General features: G+C 29.0%; 1 protein-coding gene across 2 annotated transcripts in view; it reads right to left on the reverse strand.

The window, feature by feature from the left end:
- LOC127284583 (chitinase-3-like protein 2) overlaps window positions 1-27,729 on the reverse strand; it is a 52,296-nt gene that overhangs the window by 5,833 nt on the left and 18,734 nt on the right. For both annotated transcript variants that reach the window (XM_051310106.1, XM_051310100.1), the window contains exons 2-3: window positions 24,234-24,297; window positions 2,005-2,287 (exon numbers count right to left, since the gene is read on the reverse strand). In XM_051310106.1, the coding sequence (XP_051166063.1) occupies window positions 2,005-2,287; window positions 24,234-24,297 (347 nt within the window). The remainder of the gene's footprint in view (window positions 1-2,004; window positions 2,288-24,233; window positions 24,298-27,729) is intronic.

Genomic DNA, 27,729 nt, shown 5'->3' on the forward strand with positions numbered 1-27,729 from the left:
AGAGAGAGAGAAAATTGTTTCTATCAACTGCAACACTATTTTTAGCATTATAAAAATGCATTGAAAATAGTATTCATCTATATTCTCATCAGTACATAGTATTTAACAAGTATATACTTGTTTTATAAGTATTCTATAGCACATAGACGCAAGAACATTGTTTGTTGCATAGCACAAAGAATGTAACATTTCTTTAGATTTCTTCAGGATTTGTGAACATGAGAACGGTAAGTATAATAAAGGACGAGAGAAATTGAGAGAGAATAAAAGTGAACGAAAGAGAATACGAGAGAACAAGAAAAAATAAGAGAGAGAATTAGAGATAATAAGAGAGAACAAGAGAGAATAAGAGTGCACGAGAAAGAATGAGGGAGAATAAAAGAGAACGAAAGAGATTAGAAGAGAACGGGAGAGAATGAGCATGGTTTATTTTTAAACTTATGTAATGCATTAGAGTAACTCCAGTTTAACCATGTCAACAAATTTTCATTGATTTTCTAAAATGTTAAAACTTTTATGAAAATATGTAGTTTATAATAAAACAAAAAAAACACTGTTAAAGAAAAAATTTTAAAGAAAAATTAATAACTCAACAACTGTTTGCAATAAATTAATGAAACTTATACGCATGGTTGCGACAACCTACGCTACACTTAGGCTTTAAGGAATCTAAAGAAAATGAAGCTAATAATTTATATTTAAAATTTACGAATCAGGTGTCCGTTTTTCAAAATTCAAAATGGTGGATCCAATATGACCGACGAATTTTGAAAAAACTTTACTAAAAATAGTTACTCGGTTATTTTCTGGGTCGCTGATTAGGAATCAGACGTCAGATTTGGAAAATTTTAAATGGCGGATCCAATATGGCAGACGAATTTTCAAAAATTCAAAATATTTCCTTGAAAATAGTTACTCGGGTGTTTTCGGGGTCGCTGATTACGAATTCAAACTCAGTTTTTCAAAATTAAAAATGGCAGATCCAATTTGGCGGACAAATGTTTAAAAATTACACATATTTGCTTGAAAAAATTGCCAAAAATGACCCTTTCCACCCCCCCCCCCCTTAACTTCTACATTTTTGTGGATGAAGAACTGCAATTTATTATTCATACGTATTTTTACGTGTAGATTACAGGAAAAATATAGCTAGACCGATTGAATTTTATGTCTACGAGCTGGAAAGGAAAGAAATCGGTTTTTTTCGAAAAAATTGCAAAAAATGACCCTGCCCTTCCCCTTAACTTCTATATTTTTATGTATGAAGAACTGCAATTTATTATTCATACGTATTTTCACGTGTAGATTACAGGAAAAATATAGCGAGATCGATTGGATTTGATACCCCCCCTTAACGTTATTTATAATTTATTTCTATATAAAAAAGAGGTTATTCTTGTCAGTGTACGGAACCCACGAATTAGTGGGAGTGCAACTCGCACTTGTCAGATTTTTTATTTTATATAATCAGTATAAGTTTAATTAATTTATTGCAAATGGTTGTTGAGTTATTAATTTTTCTTTAAAATGTTGTTAAATTTTGTTTAAGCAAAAAAAAAACTAACAAAAATTTAAAATTTCAAAAAACGGTTGAAAGTGTTTTTTTGTTTTATTATAAACTACAGATTTTCATAAAAGTTTTAACATGTTAGAAAATCAATGGAAATTTGTTGACACGGTTGACCTGGAGTTACTCATTATTATTTTTTAGTTTGAATTATTTTATAACTAACACCATTTTTTAAAAATTTGTTTTCTTGGCAGCCATATATTGGCCCGAAGCTTGGCTGACAGTCATTGGCAGTAGCTTGGTTATTCCAAGCTAAGACCAATGGTAGTCCAATTCTGGTTACCAATAGTTTTGCCAAGATAAAACTATTGGGCGCCAAGCATGGCCCATTATTGAGCCAATCGTAAAACTTTTTTGGGAAGGTGGCTTTTTCCAGAGAATGTTTCTTATATTAATGGTATTTCTCTCAAAATGATAAAAAACTTACTACGAACCTCGAGTACTTTCTTGATCCTTCATTCCATCCTCCAATTGCAATTAAAGTTTTAAGTCTCGGATTCTTTTCACGAAGAGCATTAAATCTGCCAAATCCATTCTTTCCATAATTATCCGGTAAGTCTTGCCAAGAATCTAAAACTCTTATGTTACCATCTTCAGAAAGACCAACAAATGTATAAATTAAATGTGTACATAATTGTGGATTAATATCAGCAATATCAAATCGTCCGTTTTCTGGTCGATATACTGACCAACTACCGAAGTAGCAAACAATTTTTTCTGTAATAAAAAAATTAAATATATGAAAAAGCAAACCTTTTATTACAATTAAGCTGAAATAAGTAACGTCAAAAATAACGAAATTTTTATCCTTTTTTAATATGCAGGTTAAGTCTGGTTTTTTTCTGGGATATTTTTAAACAAACAAAATTTAACGAGGAGTTTTATATGCTATGTAGAAAGTATTGTCTTGGGTTACAATGATATCTTAAGGGGAGGCACTACCCCCAACTTTGACTCCTTTAAATTTTAATTATCAAAAAAGGTTATGTTGCTTTTCTTGCATCATTTTTAACCCAAAAACATATAGGGTGGTCATTAAATAAAAATTTCAATATTTGAAGAGGTTAGGATATTTATTTTTTCACCCGTCGCATATTTTTACAAATCCATGCGAGAGTTTGTTTGAAATTGTGAAAAAAGCTTAGAAAAAAATATCGTTAAAAAATATTTAAAATTGTAAGAGGAGATTGATTTTTAATATTTAAAATTTTATAATTTTAGTAATTTTTCGAAAGCCAATGATCTATAATTTTTTAAAACCATGTTTACTTATGTAATTTGATGCGCTGATTGCAAAAATCATAGTGAAATTTGTCAAGTAACTCATTTTCATTGTAAAAACCATAAAATAACCTAAAATTCATCGATTTTTGCATTTATCTCAGTAAATCTAAATTTTTTCAAAAAAAGTTTAGAATAAAAGTTGCAGGTCTATGAAAATACACTTTTTATGTTCTATACATTTTTTATGAAAATTGATTAGTTTTCGCAAAAAATGCAAAAACCCCCAAAATACCATGAAAAGGACCAATACTTCTAAATTACTACAACAAGAAGGTCGCACAACTTATTATCTATGTTTCTTATGTTATTTATTGAGTTGAGTACGAGAATGAAAGTGAAAATTGACGAATATTCGATTACCAAGGTGAAATGCATAAAAAACACATGTAAATAATGGTTCTCGTCGTATGTCTGAAACACCTTATCGATACACCTTATTGGTACTTACAAATAGAACACAGTCACACCATAAATTTATAAAATAAAACGGTTTGAATATTTTCACAACTAAACGAATGTAAATAACAATAAGCAATTCACAGTGTGGTTGTGTTTTATTTATGAACATCGATAAGGTGTATCGATAAGGTGTTTCATTTGTTCATATTTGATCTGACACATTGATTGACAAAGCGCATAGATTTGTAATAAAAGTTATTGAAATGCCAAGTCGAAAAAGATCGCAACATTTCCAAAATCTAGCAGAAACGCGATGGAGAAAAGAAAATTTACAATTAGAAGAAAGTAATGATTCAAATAACGTAATTGTTGATAGTAATTCTTCAAATGAATTTCCGAAACCGAATTTTCGCATTGAAACAAAGTTAGAAGAAGCTAGGAAAGAAATAAAAGTAGAAAATGATTGTCAATACGTACTTATTGATATATCACAATTGAATCTTTTACTGCAAAAAGCAAAATGTATTGAATGTAATGAAACGTCTTTGACACTTGAACCTAACAAAAGGCAATCTAATGGATTTGCAATGAAAGTATCTTTAGTATGTGAAGGATGTAAAAACAGTGGCCTTGAAGAAGTAAAATCTGAAATATTTTCATCAAAGCAAATTTTTTTTTCGAAAAAAACCGATTTCTTTCCTTTCCAGCTCGTAGACATAAAATTCAATCGGTCTAGCTATATTTTTCCTGTAATCTACACGTAAAAATACGTATGAATAATAAATTGCAGTTCTTCATCCACAAAAATGTAGAAGTTAAGGGGGGGGGGTGGAAAGGGTCATTTTTGGCAATTTTTTCAAGCAAATATGTGTAATTTTGTATGTTCATGAATTTACACTCCTTTTCGCAGGCTACCTTCGATAAATATTTGAAAAAATTTGATTGCTGCGTGGATGAGGTTACGAAAAAGCTGTTACAAGAATGTCGATTGCTAGTGAGAAAAGTACATGCAAATAAAATCTCAAACAGTGAAAACTACCAAACAGAAGAAATGGAAGAAAATATAACATCTGTCGAAGAAGAAGAAATTGAAGAAAGTGTAACTTCAGCTGCAGAATCAAAGAAAGAAGAACTTCTAGACGTTTGTGTAAGTTACAACGGCAGTTGGCTTACTCGCGGATACAAATCAAACCATGGTGTAGGTTGTGCTAGTGATATTGAGTCAGGATTTGTAATTGATTATGATATCATGACAAAACATTGTCAAGTTTGTGCAATTGCTGCAGCCGAGTTAGGTGAAGATTCCCCTGAATATGAAATCTGGTATCAAGGACATGAAAAATTGTGTGAAAAAAATCATGAACGAAGTTCTTCATCCATGGAGATAGCCGTAGCTGAAAAAATTTGGAAGCGCTCAGCCGATTATGGTTTTCGTTTTACGAAAATGCTTTGTGATGGAGATGCAAAGACATTCAACCATTTGGTCAGTCTAAATATTTATGGAGAAGAATATGAGATTATCAAAGAAGATTGCATAAATCATGTCGGAAAGAGGTAAGTGTAGTATATCTTGTAAAATTGTTCATTGTAAAAAGTATGAAGCAGTACAAAAATAAGACATTTCATTATTGTTATTTTTATTTATTCCTTACATTTCAGGTTGTATATAAGAGCATGCAATCTTTTGAAAAAAGAAAGAGCCCGTAAGGTTACACTTGGTGGAAGAGGTCATGGACAGTTGAAAAAAGCAACCATAGAAAAACTGGCTGATTATTACAAGAAGGCTATATACAGAAATAAAAATGATATAGATGTAAATATAAAAACTAGTATATATTTCTAATTTATTTTCAAAAACTAATTTGAATTCATAATTAGATCGAAAACTTTCTAGGCAATGAGAAATGCAATTTTTGCAACAATTTATCATGCTGTTTCTACGGATAAAAAACCTCAGCATTCTAAATGTCCTGAAGGTCCGTCTTCTTGGTGTTTTACCAAGCAGCAAAGGCAAAAGGACAGTAACCAGGATCCCATGATAAGAACATTCACACAAAACTGAACAAACTATGCTTTGGAAAAATATTGCCCGTGTATAACGATCTGACCAAAGATGATTTGTTGATACGATGTTCACGATGCCTAACTCAGAACGCAAATGAGAGTCTACATAGTGTAATTTGGAGTAGGTGCCTTAAAGAAATATTCGTTGGAAAGTCACGTGTGAAAATTGCAGTTTCCTTAGCGATATGCGAATATAATTTGGGATCGACAAGAATAGTCATAGATATTTTGAAACAGGCAGGGTTGGCAATTGGACAGGAAACTGTGCAGCTGGTGAAAAAAAGAGATTCGCAGCGATTAGCAAGAGGAATCGAAAAATCGACGGAAAAGTACAAAAAAGCTCGCTACATCATGGCTCTCGCAAAAAATCGAAGGGAAGAAAGTTTGGTTGAAAGTGAAGGTGTTACCTATGGAGCAGGAATTTTCTAAGTACGTATTTTATTTTGCAATGTTTCTTGAGTGTGTCTATGTGTGTTTGTAAGTTTGTGTGTGTTTGTAAGTGTGTATGTATTTTTGTACGTAATTTACCAAGGTAAATGAAAAATAATTGATATTAGTTTGAAGTGTTATAAGGCCTTATAATATACAAAATAAAATCAATCTCAGAAATAAAAATCAATCTCCTACAATTTTGAAAATTTTTCAATTCCAAATTTTTCTACGTTTATTTTATACTTTTCAACTCAACACACTTATCTTACAGTTAGGCACAACTTTTAACGACAACATTTTTTGAAATTTTCAATATGTAATCAGACATACGACGAGAACCATTATTTACATATGTTTTTTATGGATTTCACCTCTAATTGCCGGAAAATGATTTAATTAATTGTTTTCAAAAAATGATATCAAATACTTGCTCATTATATTATTCTCAGTTTCATAAATTAATCTTTTAATTTACACTGTTAACCAATACAGATGTTGCAAATGCTATTTCATATACTTCACACTTAACTGTACCAATCGGTTGTTAATCAAGAGCTTCAAAAACTACAGTTGGTTAAAAAGGGAACGATCTAATTGAACATTCTACTTGGAAGAACATTCAAACACCCTGCATTAAGACTTTCAAAAATATAAAGCTTTTTAATGTCTTTAAATCTCTTTGTCTTTCAAATTAACAATTGATATTCAAATCACTATTCAGATCACAAACTATTATTTCACCCATAAAACAATATTCAACCCGCTTTCTATGTAATTAATTTTCAAAAAGCTAGCTTCCACTAATATCAAACATATAATATTTTTTTCTTTTATCAAAATATATACTCTATCGGACTGGGCCTATTTTAGGACCTCGCGTAAGGCAGACATTGCGGTAGGCCTGAGTGGCGTTATCGGGCATAGCCATTGGCAAGTAAAGTATGGGTTCACCACTTCCACTCACGGAAAGTAAACGGTCATCACCTATGTCACGTACATATACAATAATAGAAAACAAGTTTCCCTCAACCCAAGGCTGTGTGGATAAAACGGGTGATCACGGATTGCGTCCTGTAAAGGGAACTGGTGTACTCCTACTCAACAGGCTTGGCACGAGCTTGGACCTCGAGTAAGTCAATTACAGCGGGGGGCCTGTGTGGCGTTCTCAGGCTTAACGACAATATTAACTATAATAATCTTGGTATTCATTCATTTATTCCGTCCGGACCCCTGCTGGTTTTCGGTGACAGAGAAAAGAACAAGTTATGGAGAGAGAAAGATATATCTTTATTTTGCAAATGAGGGTTCGCTTGACCTGCAATCTGTTAAGAAGGATTAATTAATAACTCTGAGGACCCAGGTAATTATTTTTTTCTCCCTTTATCACGTGAAAAAGCTATAAAGAAAGTTTAAAACTGAATACGGAAACGCATACCTTTCTTTCTTACACCAAGAAATATAACATAAGTACTTCTTTGTTTAACATTGCATTTCTCTATCTAGACGATTGAAAATGGCATAAGAACATCATCGTCTAAAATCTTAATCTTCTTCCATTTTGTTTTAAAAATAAAAAAAAATATTCATTTATATGTATATATGTATGTAGGGGAGAGTGACAAACAGTGGGACACTTTTTTTCAAAGAGATATTAATATGTCAATTTTATATATTTTTGGACACTTTTTGGTACTACCATAAAATTTTAAGTTTTTGGAACTTGATACATTTTTCTTGTTTTTAAGGTTTGTGTTAAACAGTGGGACACCTATTACTAATTATTAAATAATGAATAATTGTTTCAATAATAATATTCTGCTTCATACTTTGTAAATATATATGTTTTGCATTAAATAACGTTAACAAATGTTTCAAAACACTCATAATTTAATAATATTTTAAATTTTTATAATTTTTTATTACATTTCATTATGTACTCCGAGTTAATCTTCATTAACAAAGGTTCTATTGGCCAAGGGTTGGTACATCTTTATTTTTCCATATAATAAATGTGAAAAAAGATATTATTACCTGGGTCCTCAGAGTTAATCCTCATTAACAAAGGTTCTATTGTCCAATGGTTGGTTCTTTTGTGGTATTTGTTCCGGGGTTTTAATACAGGTATAAATACGTATATATGTTATTTATAATGAACTACTGATTACTCATATAAGAGTGTCCTTTTTGCACTTATTGGCTGATCAGTAGTTACTGATTCATAGTTACTCATAGTTCTCTCATTCTTTTGGATATTTGGTAGTTTTATTGGATAAAAGGCAAAATTAATTATATTGGATTAAAGTAAAAATTGGTTATATTGAATTAAAGGAAAAATTAGTTATATTTCGTAAATGGTAAAATTAGTTGTATTGAATTAAAGAAAAAATTGGTTATATTTAATAAAAGGCAAAATTGGTTATATTAGAGAAAGTGAGCAAAACGGTTAAAGATATTTAGATTTTCATGAATCAAAAATAAAATTAAACGAAGTATAATATGGCCAACATAAAAGAGTATGTTATTTTAAGTGGTAAAAATTTAAAAATTATTGAAAATAGAAATAAATTGTTAAATTACATGCATATGTACAAATTTGAAGATTTATTAAGAAAAGATTCCAATTCTTTTTTTAATATGCAAAGTGCTTTGTATGTACAAATGCTTGATTTTATTGTCCCAATTAGAGACGGTGATAAACATATTTAAATACTTTTTAGCGGTAATAACAATTATGGTCACTGAATTTATGTCTATTACTATAGAGTAAGGCTTTATATTTTTGATAGCCTTAATAAGGGGTGTTTAAATGTGCAGCAAATAAAATATTTAGTTAGATTGTTCCCTTTTAAACCAACAGTAGTTTTTGAAGCTGTTGATCAACAACCTTTTTGTAGTGTTGAGTGTGGAGTACATGCAATAGCATTTGCAACATCTATATTATTTAACGTAATGCCAAACCGTGTAAATTATGAAACTGATAATAACAAAATGAGAAACCATTTTAAGTCAATGTTTGAATATAATTGCTTCAATCATTTTCCGACAGTAAGAACGTCTCACAATAGGAATTCGATAATAGAGAATGATTAGAACCGTCTTTTCATAAATTGAACTCAGGAACATAAAAATTATATTTTAAACTATTGTTCTGTTTTTAATACTTTTCCCAGTAATAATATTAACAGAGTTCTATTAACACAAGAGTTAAAAATTAAACATTCTTGAAATGACACTAGTGAAAAGAAAATAATTCGTACAACTTATAATACTGTGAACAAAATTTTACCACATGAATATTTAACAATGAAAAATTTTCTGAGTAAAGAAAATGATAAAAAGATAAATCGAGCAATTAAAGAGAAGGGAAGAAAAAGGAAGGCAAGGCGCGAAGTTACATATGAGCAGTAAATAATAAGACAGGAGAATGAGAGATTGAGAAAACGTAATCGTAATAAAACAGAAATAAAAAAGAAAGAGCGCAAAAAAAATTTGACATGCAAAAAAAAGAAATTATCTATAAAAACTGAAGATGGAAAGAAAATACGCAAGGATAAAAATTTGGCATGTAGGAAAAGAAAAATATCAATGGAAACTCAAGATGAAAAGAAAGTGCGTCAAGAAAATAATTTGTCATGTAAGAAGAAAAAATTTTCTACGGCAACGGAAGATGAAAAGAATGTGTGAAGAAAAGAATTTGACATGTAAAAACGATAATCGGAATAAAAAAAGTGCAGGAGTTGCAATAATGTCTTTTGAAGATTTAGATGAAAGTAAAGTACCACAGAATTATTTAGGTTTAATAAATGTAGAATGTAAGTTTTGAAACGCGTTACATTTTTTGTGTGAAAGACCGTAACATAGATACATCACGGAGGAATGTCCCCGTGAAAAGGACATTATGATATCGCCTGAATGTCACAAAAATATTCCCGGTTGATATCAGCTTGACATTCAAGCAATATTCCGTGCTACTTGGGTGGTAGATCCAATATAAAGAAATTTTTTTTTACATTTCTAATATTAAATTTTTTTGAAAAAAAATGAATAAAAAATATGGTTAATGCACACTAGCAACGTAGTCGGCCGCTTGCGGACGACAAAGTTGCTAGTTATTTTATAACGCTTAATGAGTTTTTCATCAAAATTATAAAATTTTTAAATATAAACATTTTTTAATTTATTTTGACATATTTCTCAGAATTTCACGATTACTAGCATATGTTGTTCCAAATATAAATGTTAATATTCTAAAGTTTTATAATTTTGGTACAATAAACCTATACGATGTGTTTTAAACCAATTTAACCCAAAGGTGCTGTCACCAAAGATTTTCTTCTTGATTTTGATTCTCCAGTATAACCACCCTGTGGGCAAAAAAACATGTTCGTTCTAAAAACGTTTTCAGAACGTTTTTAGAACGTTTCACGTCCACTAAATAATGTTCTGGAACATTATTTGAACATCCATGTTCTTAAAATGTTCCAGAACATTTTTTGGCGGACATGAAACGTTCTAAGAAGGGACTTAAAACGTTTTTAGAACGAACATGGTTTTTTGCCCACAGGGGAACGACGCAGTCAACAACGAGAAAATTAAAGCAAATGAGGAAAAATATCGCGGAAAAAGTTACTAGCATAGGTAGTAAAACTTTTTTCGAAGAACAAATATCAAAAAATAAAATTGCCCCCCATCTGTTAGTCAACCCCCACCACAAACACAAAAAGCGAGCAAACAATCCCAAATACAAGCTCTAACAAAAAAAGAAAAAATTGACATCGATTCTTTCATAAGTACGAATAACAAAATATTGAAGAATCAAGATGAATTGATGAAATATGACGAATTTTTGCGGAAAGAAAAAAAATAAACAAGAGGTGTTACAATTAGAACACAAACGATTAGTTAGGGAAAAATACAAACCCTCAGCACGTAGTTCATTTAAAGGAAATAAATTAGAAAATAATAAAACTGAAAATTTAGCCGAAAATTTTATGGATAAATATTTAGCGAAAATTAGGTTAGAAATTGAACAAAATAAACAATTAGTTCATTTTAGGAATAACAAATCGGATAAAGTTCAGGAAAATTACGAATGGCCTGAAAAAAGTGCGAATTATAATTTTGATACATTAGAAAAAAATAAAAAAAAACGCGTAAAGGAAAAATCAACAAAAATTTTTCCCGAAGAAAAACATGATTCTCTTCTTGATAAAAACAATTTTCTCGACGATGAAAATTTTTCCGAAGCAAGTTTTAAATTTCGACATGACGAATTGCCCCAGGTTAATCAAAATTTTAATTTATTGAAAGAAATAGAAGATTTCAAATTAGAAGTTAAACGATTAACGTGCAAGAAAAGTAATAATAAAAATTCGGTAAAATAAAAATATAAATATATATAAACTCGGGACCATGCGATAACAACAATAGGAACCCTTTTCCTTTTGGCATTATAGAAACACCATTTCAAATTATGTCAAATTGGCCAATGAAATTTCACAATAATAAAGTAGAAAACCCCGCGCAATTTTTAGATGAATTGTTTCGATTTAAGCGAGATTATGAAATTTCAGATGAAAATGTCTTAGAGAATATTGACGCTGTTCTCGCGGATAAGGCAATAGAATGGTGTAGAACTATTCGAAATAATTTGTTCTCACTTCAAGATTTTAGAGTAGATTTTATTCGAACATTTTTAGACGAAAAATTTTCCGAGGAAATAGCGACGAAAATTAAATTCTGTAATCAAAAAGAAGGCGAAGAAATTCAAACTTAATTAATAGGAATAAGGAAATTATTTGCGAAATTCTATCCTAGGAGAAGTTTACAATGGGAAATTAGGGAAACTTACAAAAATTTGCGAATATAATATAAAACGTTTATTCAGCGTAGTGATTTCGTAACCTTCGAGGAATAAGAAAGCTTACGAAAAAAATTCAAAATAGAAATGAACAAATCTAAGAAACGTGGATAATTTTTACAAATAACAACAGAAAAAAGAGATAGTGACAATAATAAAAAGATTAATAAATCAGCAGGAAATAATGGAAATTCTAAAAAATTTGGAGGAAACTCGCGATGTCCCCCAAAACAGTATAGAAATTATTTTCATGGGAATAATAAAAACCAACCGAAAATCACATTTCCACTAGACAATTCTACAGACGGTAGTAACAACAGAAAAATGATAAAAAATTCTAAGGAACAAAAAGCGGAAAATAAAGATACCTAACTTACAGTTACGTAAGCAATCGTTCTTCTGCAGGGAACGAAAAAACTCAATATAAAAATCCGGAAAATTCAATGAATTTTAAAAATAATTCTAAGTCAAGTATAAAAAGTTATGTTTGTGGCAGTTTAGGTAACTTCATAAGAGAATGTCCATCGGAAAATCAAGGAAACGATTAGAGGGAGTACTAGAAAAGATAGTATCCCCAAAAAAAATTGAAACACCAAAGAAAGAAAATTTTTCCAAAATACCTTTAGAAAATGATTCAACAAAAAATCTTGATTGCCCAGAAAGTGGACACAGGTGCAACAAATTCGTATATGTGTACAAAATACTGGACATTTCTACAACTCTCAGGAGTCACGGTGGAACCAGTAACGGTTAAAAACGTAACAGTCGCAAACGGCGAAACTTTGACAGTTATAGGAAAGGTAACAATACCTATAACAATTGGTCAAAAAACAGAAGATCTCACTTTCAGAACTACCAGGAATAGGAAGACGAGCAATTTTGGGTATCGACATGCTCAGAAAATTGGAAATTATTTTGTATTTCCAAAAAGATTCTTGACATTGGGCAGATTCTCCAGAAATGAGCACACAATGGGAACAAAAACAGGAACATCGTTTCAAAATGATAATACGGATCACATAGAGGAAATAAAAAATCAAGAAAAAACTAAGGAAAAATCTACACAAACTGGATGGTCCAGCACAGAAAGAGGAAAACAAGAAAATAAAAGAAAAATTTTCTTCAGTGAAAAAACAAGAAAAATTAGTTAAAATGAAAATCCCCGAAAAAAGTCCGAAAAAACCATTTTCCCAAGAATCCAAAAACCAATCCAAACAAACCCTAATCAAATTCCAAAATTAATGGAAATTCCTTTATCCAATTTTTATGAAATTTTAGCGTTTGACTAAAGTTTGGACGAAACTGAGGAACCATATAAAAATTTCTTAAGAAATTTGAGAAAACATAAATGGTATAAAGAAGCGGAATTACATCAGAATATTGTGGAACGAGCAAGAGCTGCTAAAATAATAAGAGAAAATATTCAGAAAAAGAAAATTACGACAACGGAAAATAAATTTAAAAAATCTTTAGATACGAAATGAATTAATTTAAAAAACAACGCAATTATTTGTAATAATATGCTTGAAAAATTACTGACAGATAGATTACCCCCACTTGATAAAATTTTTCAACCAACACATTTAACAGAGCACGTGATTCATACTCAAGGAGCAGATCCAATCAAACAGAGATATAATTATGTGTCACCGAAAATTAAAGAGGAAATAATAAAAGAAATTGATCGGATGTTACGCGAAGGTATAATAGAACCAAATAACAGCAATTGGTCGAATCCAATTGTTATGATTAAAAAAGCGAACGGGAAATACAGATTATGTTTAGATTTTCGGAAAATAAATGCAGTAACGAAAAAGGATCTTTATCCAGTTCTTTTGATGGCGGAAATTTTGGACATGCTTAGGTCAGCGAAATATATTTCAAAAATTGACCTAAAATGGGCATACAATCAAATTCCACTAAGCGAGGAATCGAAAGAAAAAACTAATGCAATTTCAAGTAATTAACAGCAAGGTGAACAAACAATTGATGTTTCCCTATTCACTAAATTAACTTGTTTCAACTGTAGTTGTTAAATGTACAGGGCACACAAGGAAGCGAATAAATGGAAACGATTGTTAGAATTTACAGGTTTTTCCCGAAATCTTGGGACGCTTCTAATGGAAGATGTCCAAGAATTGGATGATTTGGCTGAAAGGTGATATTTTTCCTACCTCACTTGATTTCGCAAACGTTTTTAAAATGATTTATAAATTCTCGCCAATTTATTGAACCTAATGTGTGCCTAATAATTGAAAAGAAAAAGTTATTTTTATAAATTAACTATTTTTTACTTTCTTAAATTTGTCTGATTTTCAAATTTTTTTGATATTATTTAACTTGAAATATGTTTAAGTGGTCCGAAATGATTCCTAAAAAACAGCAAACTTTCCACATTTTATTCGTATAGAAATAGAAATCTTGAACCCTTTCAGTCGTAACTGATGCAATTTCAAGTCATTAACAGCAAGATGAACTAACAATTGATGTTTCCCTATTCACTAAATTTACTTGTTTCATCTGTAGTTGTTAAACGTACAGAGCACACAAGAAAGCGAATAAATGGAAACGATTCTTAGAATGTTCAGGTTTTTATCGAAATCTTGCGACGCTTCTAAAGGAAGATGTCCCAGTATGGAATGATTTGGCTGAAAGGTGATATTTTTTCTACTCCAGTTGATTTCTCAAACTTTAATTGAAATGATTTGCTCGCCAATCTATTAAAACTAATGGATGGAAGTTAATAGTTTATTTTCAAGATGAAAATTTTTATTTGAAAACATTAAGCTGTTATAGTACGCATTATTTTTCGAAATATTGTACCTGTAATTTTTTATCTTGTGTGATGATCCGCTATTTAAAATAGCTAAGTCTTACATTTTGTTAAAAAAGAAGATGAAATTTCGTTCAGAAGCAGAAGTCTTGAGCTTCTTTTGTCGACTTGATTATTCTCCACTGAATTTTTTAGACGTCGATTGCAAGATGAACTAACAATTATTGTTTCTATATTCGCTAAACTTTCTTGTTACAACTGTTATTATCAAATGTACAGAGCACATAAAAAAGCGAATAAATTGAACCAATTGTTAGAATTTTGAGTATTCTTTCGAAGTCTTGCGAACTTAAAGAAAGATGACTTGGATGAATTGTATCAAAAGGATTCTTTTTCTTACTCTAGTTGATTTTCTAAACATTGTTATGAATCGACTATTTTCGCTTCAATATCATACCTATTGTGTGAAAATTAAGTTTTTTTTATTTTCAAATTATGATAATAATTTTCTTTTTCTATCATATATAAGATCTTTAAAGAACAATTTTTTTGGAAATACTTTACCTGAATATTTTTTATATATCTATTGATGAACAGGAAAGTGTTTGATATTCTATTACTATAATAATCTTAGAATTCTTTCATTCGTTCATTCTGTCCGCGCTCGATCAGCTGTGAAGGATAGTTTTATATGACTCTTCTTAGATAGAAAGAAAAAAGGCGTTACAGCTCGACAGTAAGAATTTGCTATTGGTTTAGGGTGGAGCCAAGGTACGTTTCATGTTGTTTCGGGCGATCATTGATTGCGTCCTTACGGGGAAATTTATACCCTTACTCTACCGGCCGGGCCATAAACTCGGAGCTCGAGGGACGCATTTTTAAATATTGACATTTTTAATTCCTCGTAATCGTGAAATTTCGAGGAATAAGAATATGATAAAAAAAATTTCCACAAATTAACTTTTTAAATACTTATTTATCAATTTTAATCATTTATTTCATCATATTTCATTAATTTATTACGATATTTGGCCTCGGACCGAACTGGACCGAGTTGGGACTAAACTCGGTCCAAACACAGTCCACACAATCCGCCAGGGTTTAAGAAAAGATTTTTTATGCAAGTTATTTTCATAAAAAACAATGTCAAATTCAGAAAGAAAAGGTTGCTTAAGTGCTCTAGATTCTAGCATTATAGATACTGAAGGAGAAATGTTAAATGATAATCATTTTAATGAATTTGCACAACTATTGCAAAGAGTATCACAATCAGTTTTTGATATGCAAAACTCTTTGTATTTGCAAATTCTTGATTTAATTATTCCGATTAACAGAAATCAAAAGCATATTCAAATACTTTTTAGTGGTTCTTGTAGTCTTGGTCATTGGATTTTCACTTATTATGATGGATTAAGACTTTATATTTATGATAGTTTTAATAAAGGTTGTTTAAATGAGGATCAAATAAAATATTTAGAAAGATTATATCCCTTTAAACCAACTGTAGTTTTTGCAAAAGTTCATCAACAACCGAATGGTGTTGATTTTGGAATATTTACAATAGCATTTGCAACATCTTTATATTTTTATATAATGCCGAATACTCTTCATTACGTTCACAGCAGAATGAGGCGGCATTTAAGTTTAATGTTTAAAAAGAATTGTTTATTTCCTTTTTCTGCAAAAATAACGTCTGAAACTGGAAACTTAATTATTGAAAATGATTGGAAGCGACTTTCCTTTGTCCACAGCGAAAAATTAAAGTGCAAAAATCCGAATTTTTCCCTTTTTCCTAAATCGATGGAGCCATTAAATTAAAAATTTCCAATGTACATAGAAAATAAACAAAAAAATACCTTATACTTTAAAAGATAAAGAAAGATAAAAAGGCTAGGTTTCAGGAAACAATAGAACAAAAAATAGAAAGACAAGAAAAGGATAGGCAGAGAAAACGTAATCGACAAGAAATAGAAATAGAAAAGAAAGTGCATCAAAACAGAAATTTGCTATGTAAAAAAAAATATTAGAAACAGAAATTGAAAAAAGCAGCGTCTAGAAAACGATTTAAAGCGAAAATATGATAAAATTATAACAGAAAGTGGAAAAAAGAGCGCCAACGAAGGAATTTAGAAAGTAAGAATAAAAAATTGCATTTAGAAACAGAGATCGAAAAAAGCAGTGTCTAGAACATGATTTAAAGCGTAAAAATTTTGACTGAAACAGAGGTTGAAAAAAAGAGCGCCAATAAAGGAATTTAGAATGTAAGAATAAGAAATTGTTTTTAGAAACAGAAATCGAAAAGAAAAAGTGTCTAGAAAATGCTTTAATGCGTAAAAATGTAAAAATTTTGACAGAAACAGGGGTTGAAAAAAAGAGCGCCAACAAAGGAATGTTTTATGTAAGAATATTAAATTTTTATTGAAAACGGAGGTTCATAAAAAAAGCGTGAAGAAAAAGATTTAACCAATAAAATAAATAAGAAGAATACTAAAAAGCTAGAAACATTAGGAACTGCAATTATATCCTCTTAACTGCGATGATAAAGATTTGACGGCCAAAATCTACGTCATCAGCAATTAAGGGGATATCTTTAGATGAATTTGATGAAAAAAATATTTCCAAAAATTATTTGGATGAAAGGTCTTCAGATAATAATTTTAAAATAGCTGTTGTCACAAAGGGAAAGTAAAGTTAAATGACTTAACTCCTCATCCTGAGTATTTAACCAATTTATTATGTGACTCTACCTCTGTGGGTAAAAATTACAGAGAAAATATTCGTTCGTATAACTGTTCATTTGCTTTTGCTAGCATAGGAGCTAAATTAGAAGTTCCAAAAGGAAACGGTCCGTATGTTTCCTGCATTCATGGACAAGTATATCATTGTACATACTCTCTTTATCCAAATGATGACGATAGTCGTAAATATGGTCAAATGTATATAATTGATTCAAATGCAGCTGTAAAAGAAAGATTAAATAACGAATATAATAATAAATGTCTGATGAAATTATGATCGGAAATTGATATTTTACTTAGAGAGATTAATCCATATGCTAAAGCATTTAACATGATGCGAGATTTTGAGATTAAAGAAGAAGAACAAGCTAAATCATCAAATAAGTCTGTAAGAAATATTGAAATGTGGATTAAACGCGACAGGTTATTAGATCAAAACAAGTTTAATGTTCCATCTTAAAGATTCTAAAAGTATTCCAATTTCCAGCCTCAGTGCGAATGTTGACCCTATGACTTATCCTTTAATGTTTCCTTCAGATGATCAGAGATGGACTGTAAACATAAAACAAACTCAAGGCATTCGCAATATTACTGCCTTACAATATTACATGTTTCGTCTTTCATATAGAGGAGCATTTAATCCATGTTTAGCATTAGGGAAATTAACTCAGCGATATGTAGTTGATGTCTGGTCGAAAGTAGAGGGCGAGCGTTTAAAATATATTCGTTTACAACAAAAAAAACTTCGAGCAGAATTATATTGTGGACTAATGGATTTTATTAATAATAAATCAAAAGAAGAGAATGTTAGACCAGGAAAAATGATCATTTTACCTTCAACATTTACTAGAAAAATTAAGCAAAATTGGAATTTTTCCATCGGCTATCACACTTTCAACGCCACAAATTTTAGGTTTAGGGGTACGGAACCCTCGTTTTTAATGCGAGTGTAACTCGTACTTGTCTAATTTTTTTACTCTAATATACATAAATGTTAATCTTACCACAATACCAATGAGAATGTTTGATCTTGCTCCAAAGATCGACGTTACTAACATCATTACATCACAAGGTAAAATGTCTAACAAATTAAGAAGTTGCTATGACTCGTATAAAATCAAGCTGCTCAATAAGAAAGCAGCAGCTCGCTTTCATACAAGTACTATAGATCCCAATATACTGCTCTTCTTTCTCATTCATAAAATATGCGCGCATATTTTGTTAGTTGGTATATTAAAAGAAGAAATTTTCTGAGCTCTCTTAGTCGAATGTGTTCTTTGCTGCAAGATGATGGCATGATGAACTTCTTAAATCTGGCGTGTCTACTATTAAAAGATGTCCTACAGTTGATAGATTTTTTGCAATTTAAATTGTTGTTCTTTATACTCCAAGTTGATTGTCCGCATGTCGTCGGAAACAAAAGTCGCTTTTTGCAAACCTATTCTATGTGGAAAGAAAACTTTGCTTTAAAGCTTAACGAAATATTGACTCTTTTAAAATTATAATTTCCTCATGTCTTTATTTTTTGAAAAATTTTTAACCTAAAAAATTTCTTTTATTTTGAGAGATAATCGATTACTAAAAACATCAAGGTTTTTGATATTTTCTTGCTAAAGTAGAAGATATAAAGTCTAAATCCTTTTCGATAAAATAGTTATAGGCTTTTTAAAGGAAGGTTTTGCGATGGCTTCTAAAGATCTACGAATTAGATGGACATTTTTTGAGTGAGCTATTCTTCAGAATTATTTTTAGATATCATTACAGACACAAAATACAGAGAATAACAATTTCAACTTTTTACTTAATGTAAAAATTGCAAAGTGTATTGGTTTTTTTCAACTTAATATAAATCCTGTTACTGTTACTGTTACTGTAACAATATACAAAATATAATTAAAAAAAGTGTGCTACAATTTTTTAAGATTAATGTGAATTTCGTGAATTTTTATGGAAAATGGATTAAGAAGTGATAAAACATAGAGTTGAAATATTAAGAGAAAGAATAAGGTATGTATATAGTATAAATGATATTTAAAAAATATTTCAATTTAAAGATTTTTTACGCCACAATGATTTTTAGAATACATTTTGTTCTGAATTGAGGAAGCTTTCTATATATATATATATATATATATATATATATAAATTTCAATTTTTATAAATTTAAGAAAACCCAGTCTAATACAATAGATATATAAAATTATAAACAAACTTTTTTGAAAAAACTAAATGTAAAATAATATTTACAATAATTTTACATTAATCTGATTAGTTTTCTATGTAACCAATAATTTGTTGCTTACTTAATTTACAAATTTTAAACGAATACAATTTTAATAAAATAAAATAAATAATTTAAAATAATTATTTGAAAAATAATTGCAAGTGAAAGCTATCGACTATATAATTATAATATTAAAATATTTTTTACGAAGGTTTAATTTAAAGGTTAAAGTGATAGAAAACTTTCATACCAGGCTTCGCACTCTTCAACTAAAAGCTACTATTTGCTACTTTTTCACTATTTAGACAACTTTTTGTTACTTTTTTGCTGACTAATGAATTCAAAACCTGTATATGGTTTTAAGTAATTTTAAATAGCACACAAAAATTGGATCTATAAAGTGCTGAATATCTTGCGGTTACTTTAACCCATTTAAATTTATGAAAAACTGTGCAAAATTGGTATTAAATCAGTTCTTTAAATTTCAAATATGCCTAAATAAATATTAATTAAAAACTTAAAGATTTTAAAATTTTCTAGAAATTAGAAGAAAATAAAAAAACTAGATAAAAATAAATATTTAAATAAAAATAAAAATAAACTATATAAATAAAAAACTAGAAATTAAGAAAATAGAGTGATTTATCCCCAAAACCGAAATATATATAGATAACCGGCTATTTTTCATAGTTTTACATAAATGTTAATGCGCTAGGTTAAAGTAACCGCAAGATATTTAGCACCTTATAGATCTAATTTTTGTGTCATTTTTGTGTGCTGTTTAAACTTACTTACTTTCACAGACCAACTTTGAAAACATATTTTATCTATTATTTTCATTTTTTCACTTAATTAACAAACCCCCACAAAAAAAATTTTGTCCGGCATAATAGACTAGTCATTCTTACGTATTTTGGGTCACTGAATCCGAATCCGGGATCAGAATTTAAAAGTTGGTTCTTATTTTTGAGATAAACTCAAAAAACTGCTTAAAAAAGAAAAAAAATCAAAAAGTGAAAAAATTTTTGTATGACACTGCGATAGTGTAATTCCATGTATTTTTAGCCACTGATTCCGAATCCAAAGTTAGAATTGTTAGATTTGCTGAAATGTTTTGAGATAATTGCAAAAAACTCAATAAACAAAAATTCAAAAAAACTCAAAATCAGTTTTTTGGCATTATCTCCAAAATTTAAGCTTATCTCTCAATTCTGACTTCGAATTCAGTGGAAAAAAGTACGATGTACATGGAAATACAATATCGTAGTGTTTCGGCAAAAAATTATCTTTGTCGACAAGGAAAAACAGTACTTGCGCCATTGATGCAGTAATATTTTATTAATTAATATAATTTTCTTTTTCTAATTATAAGGTTTCGTTACCCATGTATGGTCCAAATGGACTGCGGGATATTTTGAATAAATAAATAACACGCAACAAATTTTACCCTAAATCTGGGTTATATCTTATGGGTTTTAGCATTGGAGAAAATTACCCGCAACAAAAATAACACCATCTTTTTTCTGTGTCCCTAATTCAGGATTTTTATCAGATTTTTGCGATTATCTCTACACTGAGAGACCTTTTGCACCGTAACAGACTTTCGACAGACGGCTGCGGAGCATTCTAGCGGTCAGCTATGAAACTACGTTTTTGGTCAGCAGCCGTACAATTTTTGGAGCGTAGCTGTCCAAAAAATTGACGGCCGAAAGGTTCATTTTCATTTTTGGGCAGTCACGATACAAAATTTAGAATGTAGCGCACCAAAACCTATAGTGGCGCTGCAGTCACACACGTAGTTCTGATGCGGTGCAAAAGGTCTCTCAGTGTAAGAACTAAGACGTAACAATGACTACTCTATTTCGCCGGACAAAATTAATTTTTTTTCTGAGGCTGTGTAGTCAATAAAAGATAATAAATTAATTAATTCTGAACAAGAGACAGTAAAATACATTGTACATTTTAAAACAGTTGTCAATATTTTTAATAATCTTTCTAATTGCTAAAAAAGTGAGTTTTCCATATCTTCTCCATTTTAAACTCATATTTCAAGATAAATAATAAAAATTTTGACTTAATTGTTTTTATTTCGTTCTTTAAATATCATCCAGAATCATTTCGGAAAGTATCTATTTTTTTAAAAAATTAGGCCTTAACGACTTTTGATATAAAATATAATGGATTGAGCCAAAAATTTGTAATTACCTCTTTTACCATTTAAATGTTCGAAAATTCTTTACTTTTATGGTATAATTTTAATTTTTTATACCCTAAAAACAAAGTATTATGCAAATTATTATGTAAATTAAGTGTTGAAATTTAATTTTTTAAAATTAAATACAATTTAATATATAAACTACACATATTTTTAATTTTTTCCATAGGCTACTTTTTTTTACTTTTTTTACTTTTCAGGCTACTTTTTGCTTCTATTTTTTTACTGACTAATGAGTGCGAAGCCTGTCATACTATAAATCTTGTGTTATTCCAGTAAATCATTCATACTGAATTGGTGTGAATATAAGTGAGTATCATCATTTTTTTATTTTAAAAATTAGCACTACAATAATTTTTATTGAATATTATAAACAAACGTGATAGCTGACTATAACCATTTGACGTACAAAAATGTCAGAAAAAACATAGTCAAACAAAAGCAATAAAACACACTGCCATAATGTCACGCTAGATTGTTTACAAACAACTATAACTTTTGTAATTTTTAATATTTTGTCTGGCCACATTCAGATATCTTTTTTAGTCTCATTAACTTGAAGTTAAAGTACTTTTCAGATCTTAAATGAGAAAAAAATGTTGTGTTCATATTTTCTTCATTTTCGTCCTTCGTTTATAGAATCACCCTATTATATATCATCTTAAATTTTGCTATTTAAAAATTTTTTCAATTAAAAAAAAATTTTTGAAAAAAGAAAATTAAATTTTTTTTTTTATTATTTTTTAAAATCCTTTCGTCTATTTTGAGATATTAGTGTGATGAATAAGCCTAACAAATTTTACCCAAATCCTATAAAACCTGTTAAAGTTATCGTGTTCTCAAAAAAGGTGTCCACACATACATACACACACACACAAACATACATCCGGACAATTGATCAGGATCTTATATAACATGTTTCTATATAGAGAAAAATTTGTTTTCGCCTTTTTAAAATTTTAATAAACAAAAGGACTACAAAGCTTCATCCACGAGGAAGCAATATATTTAAATTATATTTAACTAGCAACACACGCGCGCGCACAAGTGCGCTACCAACATCCCATTGGTAAACTCTCTTAAATATAAAATTTTTTAAATCATTATGATAATGTAATTTTATAATTCAAAATAATGATAAAATTCAAAATAGAAAGAAAATAGCAATTTTTATCGTTCTTTGCAATTTTGACAACTTTAAATTACCCAATCGCCAAATTTGACCCTGAATTCATAATCAGCGAGAAAAAATACGTCTAGAAAAGCTGCACCGACATTAATCGAACTGTTTGTCTGCACTCTGGACAGCAAACAGACAAAAAATTGCAATTTTTACGTTTTTGCAATTTTTACAGCTTTAAACTGCCAAATCGTCAATTTTGGCCCCAAATCCTTCATCAGCGACCAAAAATACATCTAGAATGACTATGGAGAAAATTTTAAAGCACTTAATATTTGCACAGGAGCTTGAACAGACAAAAAAGTGTCTTGTACTTTATTATTATTAATTGTTTATATTTATTTAAATTATATTTAAACCATTTATATTTTTCGTCAAAGTTATCCTTTCGATTATACTTTCTATATTTACGTACTGTGTATTTTTACTAAAAATAATTAAATGCTTTTGATTTTTTATTGTGTAAAACAATTTTTTCTTCAAATTCTTTAAATTTTAAATAATTTCAACATAACTAACAAAATTTTCTTTTACTAAATTAAGGTATATTTCCTATTTAAACATTCTAAAAAAGAATTAGATTTTTTAACAGACTTTAAATTAAAATAAAGTAACTTTGAACGTAAAGGAGACCGTTTTTTCATTTAAGGTCATAAAAATAATCTTCAAACAGTTTTTTTAATTTGGAACAATTTTTTTACTGATTTGGTTACTTCTAGTCTTAATGTGCATAGTTTTGGAAATGTTGAACACTTAGAAGTAAAAACTAAAATTTCATTATATAAGAAGCACAAATTTTGCATAAAAATCAAAATAGCGACCTCTAAATGACCTTCAAAAAAATTTTAAAAAATATGACATATTTTGTGGGTCAAAAGAAGTCTAATTTCGGGTTAAGGTTTTGGAAAATAGAAAAAAAGTCTTCGGTGAAACGCTCTACTGTTCATATCTACGAAAACGCAGTGACTTTTTTGCCATTTTGAGTCCGCCATCTTGAAATTGAATGTTCTTATAAGCATAGTTTGAAAGCATAACTACTTTATCCACCAATAGGATAGGTTAGATGACTTAAAAAAATGTTTTTGGCTTCAAAAAAATATTTTTTTAAAAAAACAGTAATTTTTCTTAGGTTTTTTTCTAATTTTATCCTCCATATTGGATTTCCTCGTGGATCGATCTTTATTTTGACCTTAAAATCTGAAAGAGCGTTCCCCAATACCTCCTAGAACCTATTGATATTAAAATATCTGGTCTTTTAATGTTTTAATTCTTATAAAGAAGTTGAGGTAAAACTTTTCGACATTTGGGCGTTAGTGGGTTAAACAGTATGGAAAAAAATCCCAAAAAGGGTCTACATTTTTTAAGCCAAATAATTGTGCCCAATGTGAGGCCCACTTTACGTTTAATCGAAAATCGGATTCAGTGTAACATTTGTTATTTTAGGTTTCATGAAAATTGTACTCAATTTAATAATTTTTACAGATGGAAACTTACTTTCTCGACTTGTACCACTTAAAGCAATTGAAAGGAATGTTAACGCTGACAGGTACCGCAACATCTACAATAAATAACAAATTTTTAGAAATAAAAATTTAACTCTGGTATAATAAAATCACTGAACGCAAAAAAAGTTAGGATTTCTGACGTTTTGATATTGTTTTTGTTACGATTGCAGTCACAGAACACCACGATAGGGCAGATTTAGTCATGAAATGGTTTAAAGTAGTGACATTTTTTAATTTCTCATAAATTCTGACTACAAATATTTAAAAAAAATTTAAATTAATATTTTTTAATTGAAAAAATAAATAAAAATCATTTATTGAACTATTTAGAGGAAAAGTGCCGTTTGTGGGTACCCCTACGTAATTATTAACAACAAGTAGATGTTGCTGATCTGAGTACGGTCAAACTTGTATGTTGACAGTACACTGTTTTTGTGTTAATACCGAAGCGATACGCGCATTTTCTTAGAAGCAGTGAGCATAATGAAAATATCTTGAAACAAGAAGGGGGTCGGAGGGAATCCTTTATGTTTATTTCATAAACATTATGCTTCCTCATTGTGTGAAGTAAAAAATTTGCTATGAATTTCTCTAATTCAATTAATTGATTTAAACATTTTGAGTTAAAAACTGATTTAAATTCATTATATTTTTTTAAAAATTAAGAAAACTGTAATTCATTTTGGGTGTAACATATATTTTATATATATACGAATCGATTCGTTTCAATGCAAGGAATTCAATTTTTTTATGTATTAACTTGAATTTAAAAAAACACAAATTTTTTTAGTTAAAATATGAATTTTTGATTTTTCAATTTTTATTAATTCTTAAAATTTAAATCAAATATGAACTTTATACCAATCGATTCGTTTTAATGCAGGAAATAAAATTATTTCATATATAAACTTGAATTGTAATAAACACAACATTTTTCATCTAAAATGTGAATGTTTTATTATTTAACATTTATTAATTATTATTTAAATTTCAATCAAATCTATACTTTATATATGATGTATTCCATGCCAAAAGTGTAAGTCCATCTGCAATTGCATCTCCGATTTTTTTTTCTTTTAGTACTAATTGAGACTAGCTCCATGAATTTTTTCAAATGCAAATAAAAAAAAATACCCGAAGCGGTGAAAATCGAAAAATAAGGGTTGATTTTGAAAAAAGGGGTGAAAATTTCTTTTCTAATTACGTATACATTTTTGAAAAGTACGAGAAAAATGCATTAAAATTCATTATAGATAAATTAAAATCCATTAACTTTTGTCATAGTTATACGGATTTGAAAATGACAATGTTACCCTTAACGTCAAAACTTCAACTCCCTCTACTTTCTACAAATATTTTTTTAATGAGTTTATATTTTAGGGATTTATTACTATCATATAGGACAACAATTCACCAAAGTATGAAGCCAATCCCAGAACATTGACTTTTTGGACTGGGGCGATTGAAAAAGAATCTCTCATATATGGAATCATAATATATAGGATCCCATGTGGGGATTTTCAATAGGGTTGTAACCGTTTCTTATCCGACCAAATTTTAATTCAGATATTAAAACCTGTTAAAGATATCGTGTTCACATAAACGATCCACACACACATACATACATCCAGACAATTGATCAGGATCTTATATAACATATTTCTATATAGAGGAAAATTTGTTTTCACCATTTTAAAAAATTTTATAAACGAAAGGACTACAAAGCTTTCTCCACGAGGAAGCAAAAAGCATACATTGTGCGAGCGAAGAGTACCTTCGCTCTGTGAGCGCGTGACTTTTACATTTCACCCCGTTTTTCAATATGTTACCGAAGTTTTTAACTAAAATAATAGCTTCCATAGAATTTTTACATATATCTACTATAAGAATCGAGGTTCAGAACCCCCGTGATCTTCTATATATTTTTGGCAGTGATTTGGAAAATTATACACATATTCCAACGGATGTAAATTGATTCTAAGTTGAATTTTTTTATTATTTGTTAATATATTTTAAAATTATTATAAAATAATACATTTTTATTTTATTACTCATGTCGGACATATGGGCAAATCCACAGAACCGGCCGATTTCATGTTACTCACATATTTTTCTATTTTAGAAGTATTATATTAATTATTTTCATACTTCAACCATTTTGTAATATCTCTGAGAACCTATTGAAATAAGAAAATTGAATAAATGTGAACCTTCTAGTCTTTTATAAAAAATAAAATCGAATTAAGTAACTTAAAAAATGAAATTTACGGTGTTACTCCAGGTATAAATTTTAATTCTTATAGGTATAACTTGTTCGGCATAGATCCGAACAATTCCAAACTGTGGTGAATTATAGTTTACTTATTGAAGAATGTTTTGAAAGTAATAAAAAATATGTGCTCTTAAATAAAAAGAAATGATAGTCGTTGAAAGTAGCGTTACTCATTATTTTATAATAATGAAATGTCTATACATTTTTGTAAATATCTTTTGCGGCGATTATTCGATTTGAATTTTTCAAATTGGAGCTTATTGCTTGTGAACAGACGAACAAATGTATGTATCATAGAATAGAGTGCAATCAGAATTAAAGAAAATATTCCAATAATTATCACTCTATGTTTAAGCGTGAACCATTTTCAACTTAGCCTTTTTTCAGTAGCACAACTACAGGATAAAATATGATGAGTTGAAAACATGTGTGATTATATAAAGACATTATTATAATTCTTGTATGCAAACGCCAAATTATATTTTCAATTTATAACGTCTAAAAATTAAAAATAAAAAAAAATTTATCGAAATTTAACTAGTTAATCGTGAAAAATGAATTATCCTTTCATTTGTTTTATTTTCAAAGTTATATCAAAATCGATGTCAATAATGTCAGTTTGTTGGTTAAAATAGTTAATATCAAAATTAGTAAGTAAACAATTTAATTTACAGAAATAAAAAATTAAATGCTAATAAATAAAATATATAATAAAATATGATAAAATATAAATAATTTATTTTTGATAATTAAAAAATTAATTATTTGTATTTTATCATATTTTATTATTCAAAATGTTTTGCACATATTTCAAATAATATATAAAAAAAACAAAGAAATGCCATTTTTAATTATAATTTCCAAAAGAAAAATAATATTTTCGTTTTTGGCTTTTAACTCAAACGGCATTAAAATAAAATGAATCACGCAAGAAGATAATTGTTCTTGAATATATTTTAAAGAAAGTAAACCATAAATAAAAGGTGTGCTTGCTATTTGGAAAATTTTCATCTTGATAAGTAAAAATCGGCCGGTTCTGTGGATTTGCCCATATAACAATTCTATTAAATGTTATGTCGAACAAATGACAATTTTGTTACATGACGTGTCGGACATTTGATAATTCTGTTAAATGTCATATCGGACTTTTGACAATTCTTCTAAATGTCGTTTCGAACATTAAATTGTTCTGTTCAATGTCGTGACGAACGTA

The sequence above is a fragment of the Leptopilina boulardi genome, unplaced genomic scaffold (assembly GCF_019393585.1).
Source record: "Leptopilina boulardi isolate dan_hultmark-lab unplaced genomic scaffold, ZJU_Lbou_2.1 LbouV2_120, whole genome shotgun sequence".
In the NCBI taxonomy this organism is placed as follows: Eukaryota; Metazoa; Arthropoda; class Insecta; order Hymenoptera; family Figitidae; genus Leptopilina; species Leptopilina boulardi.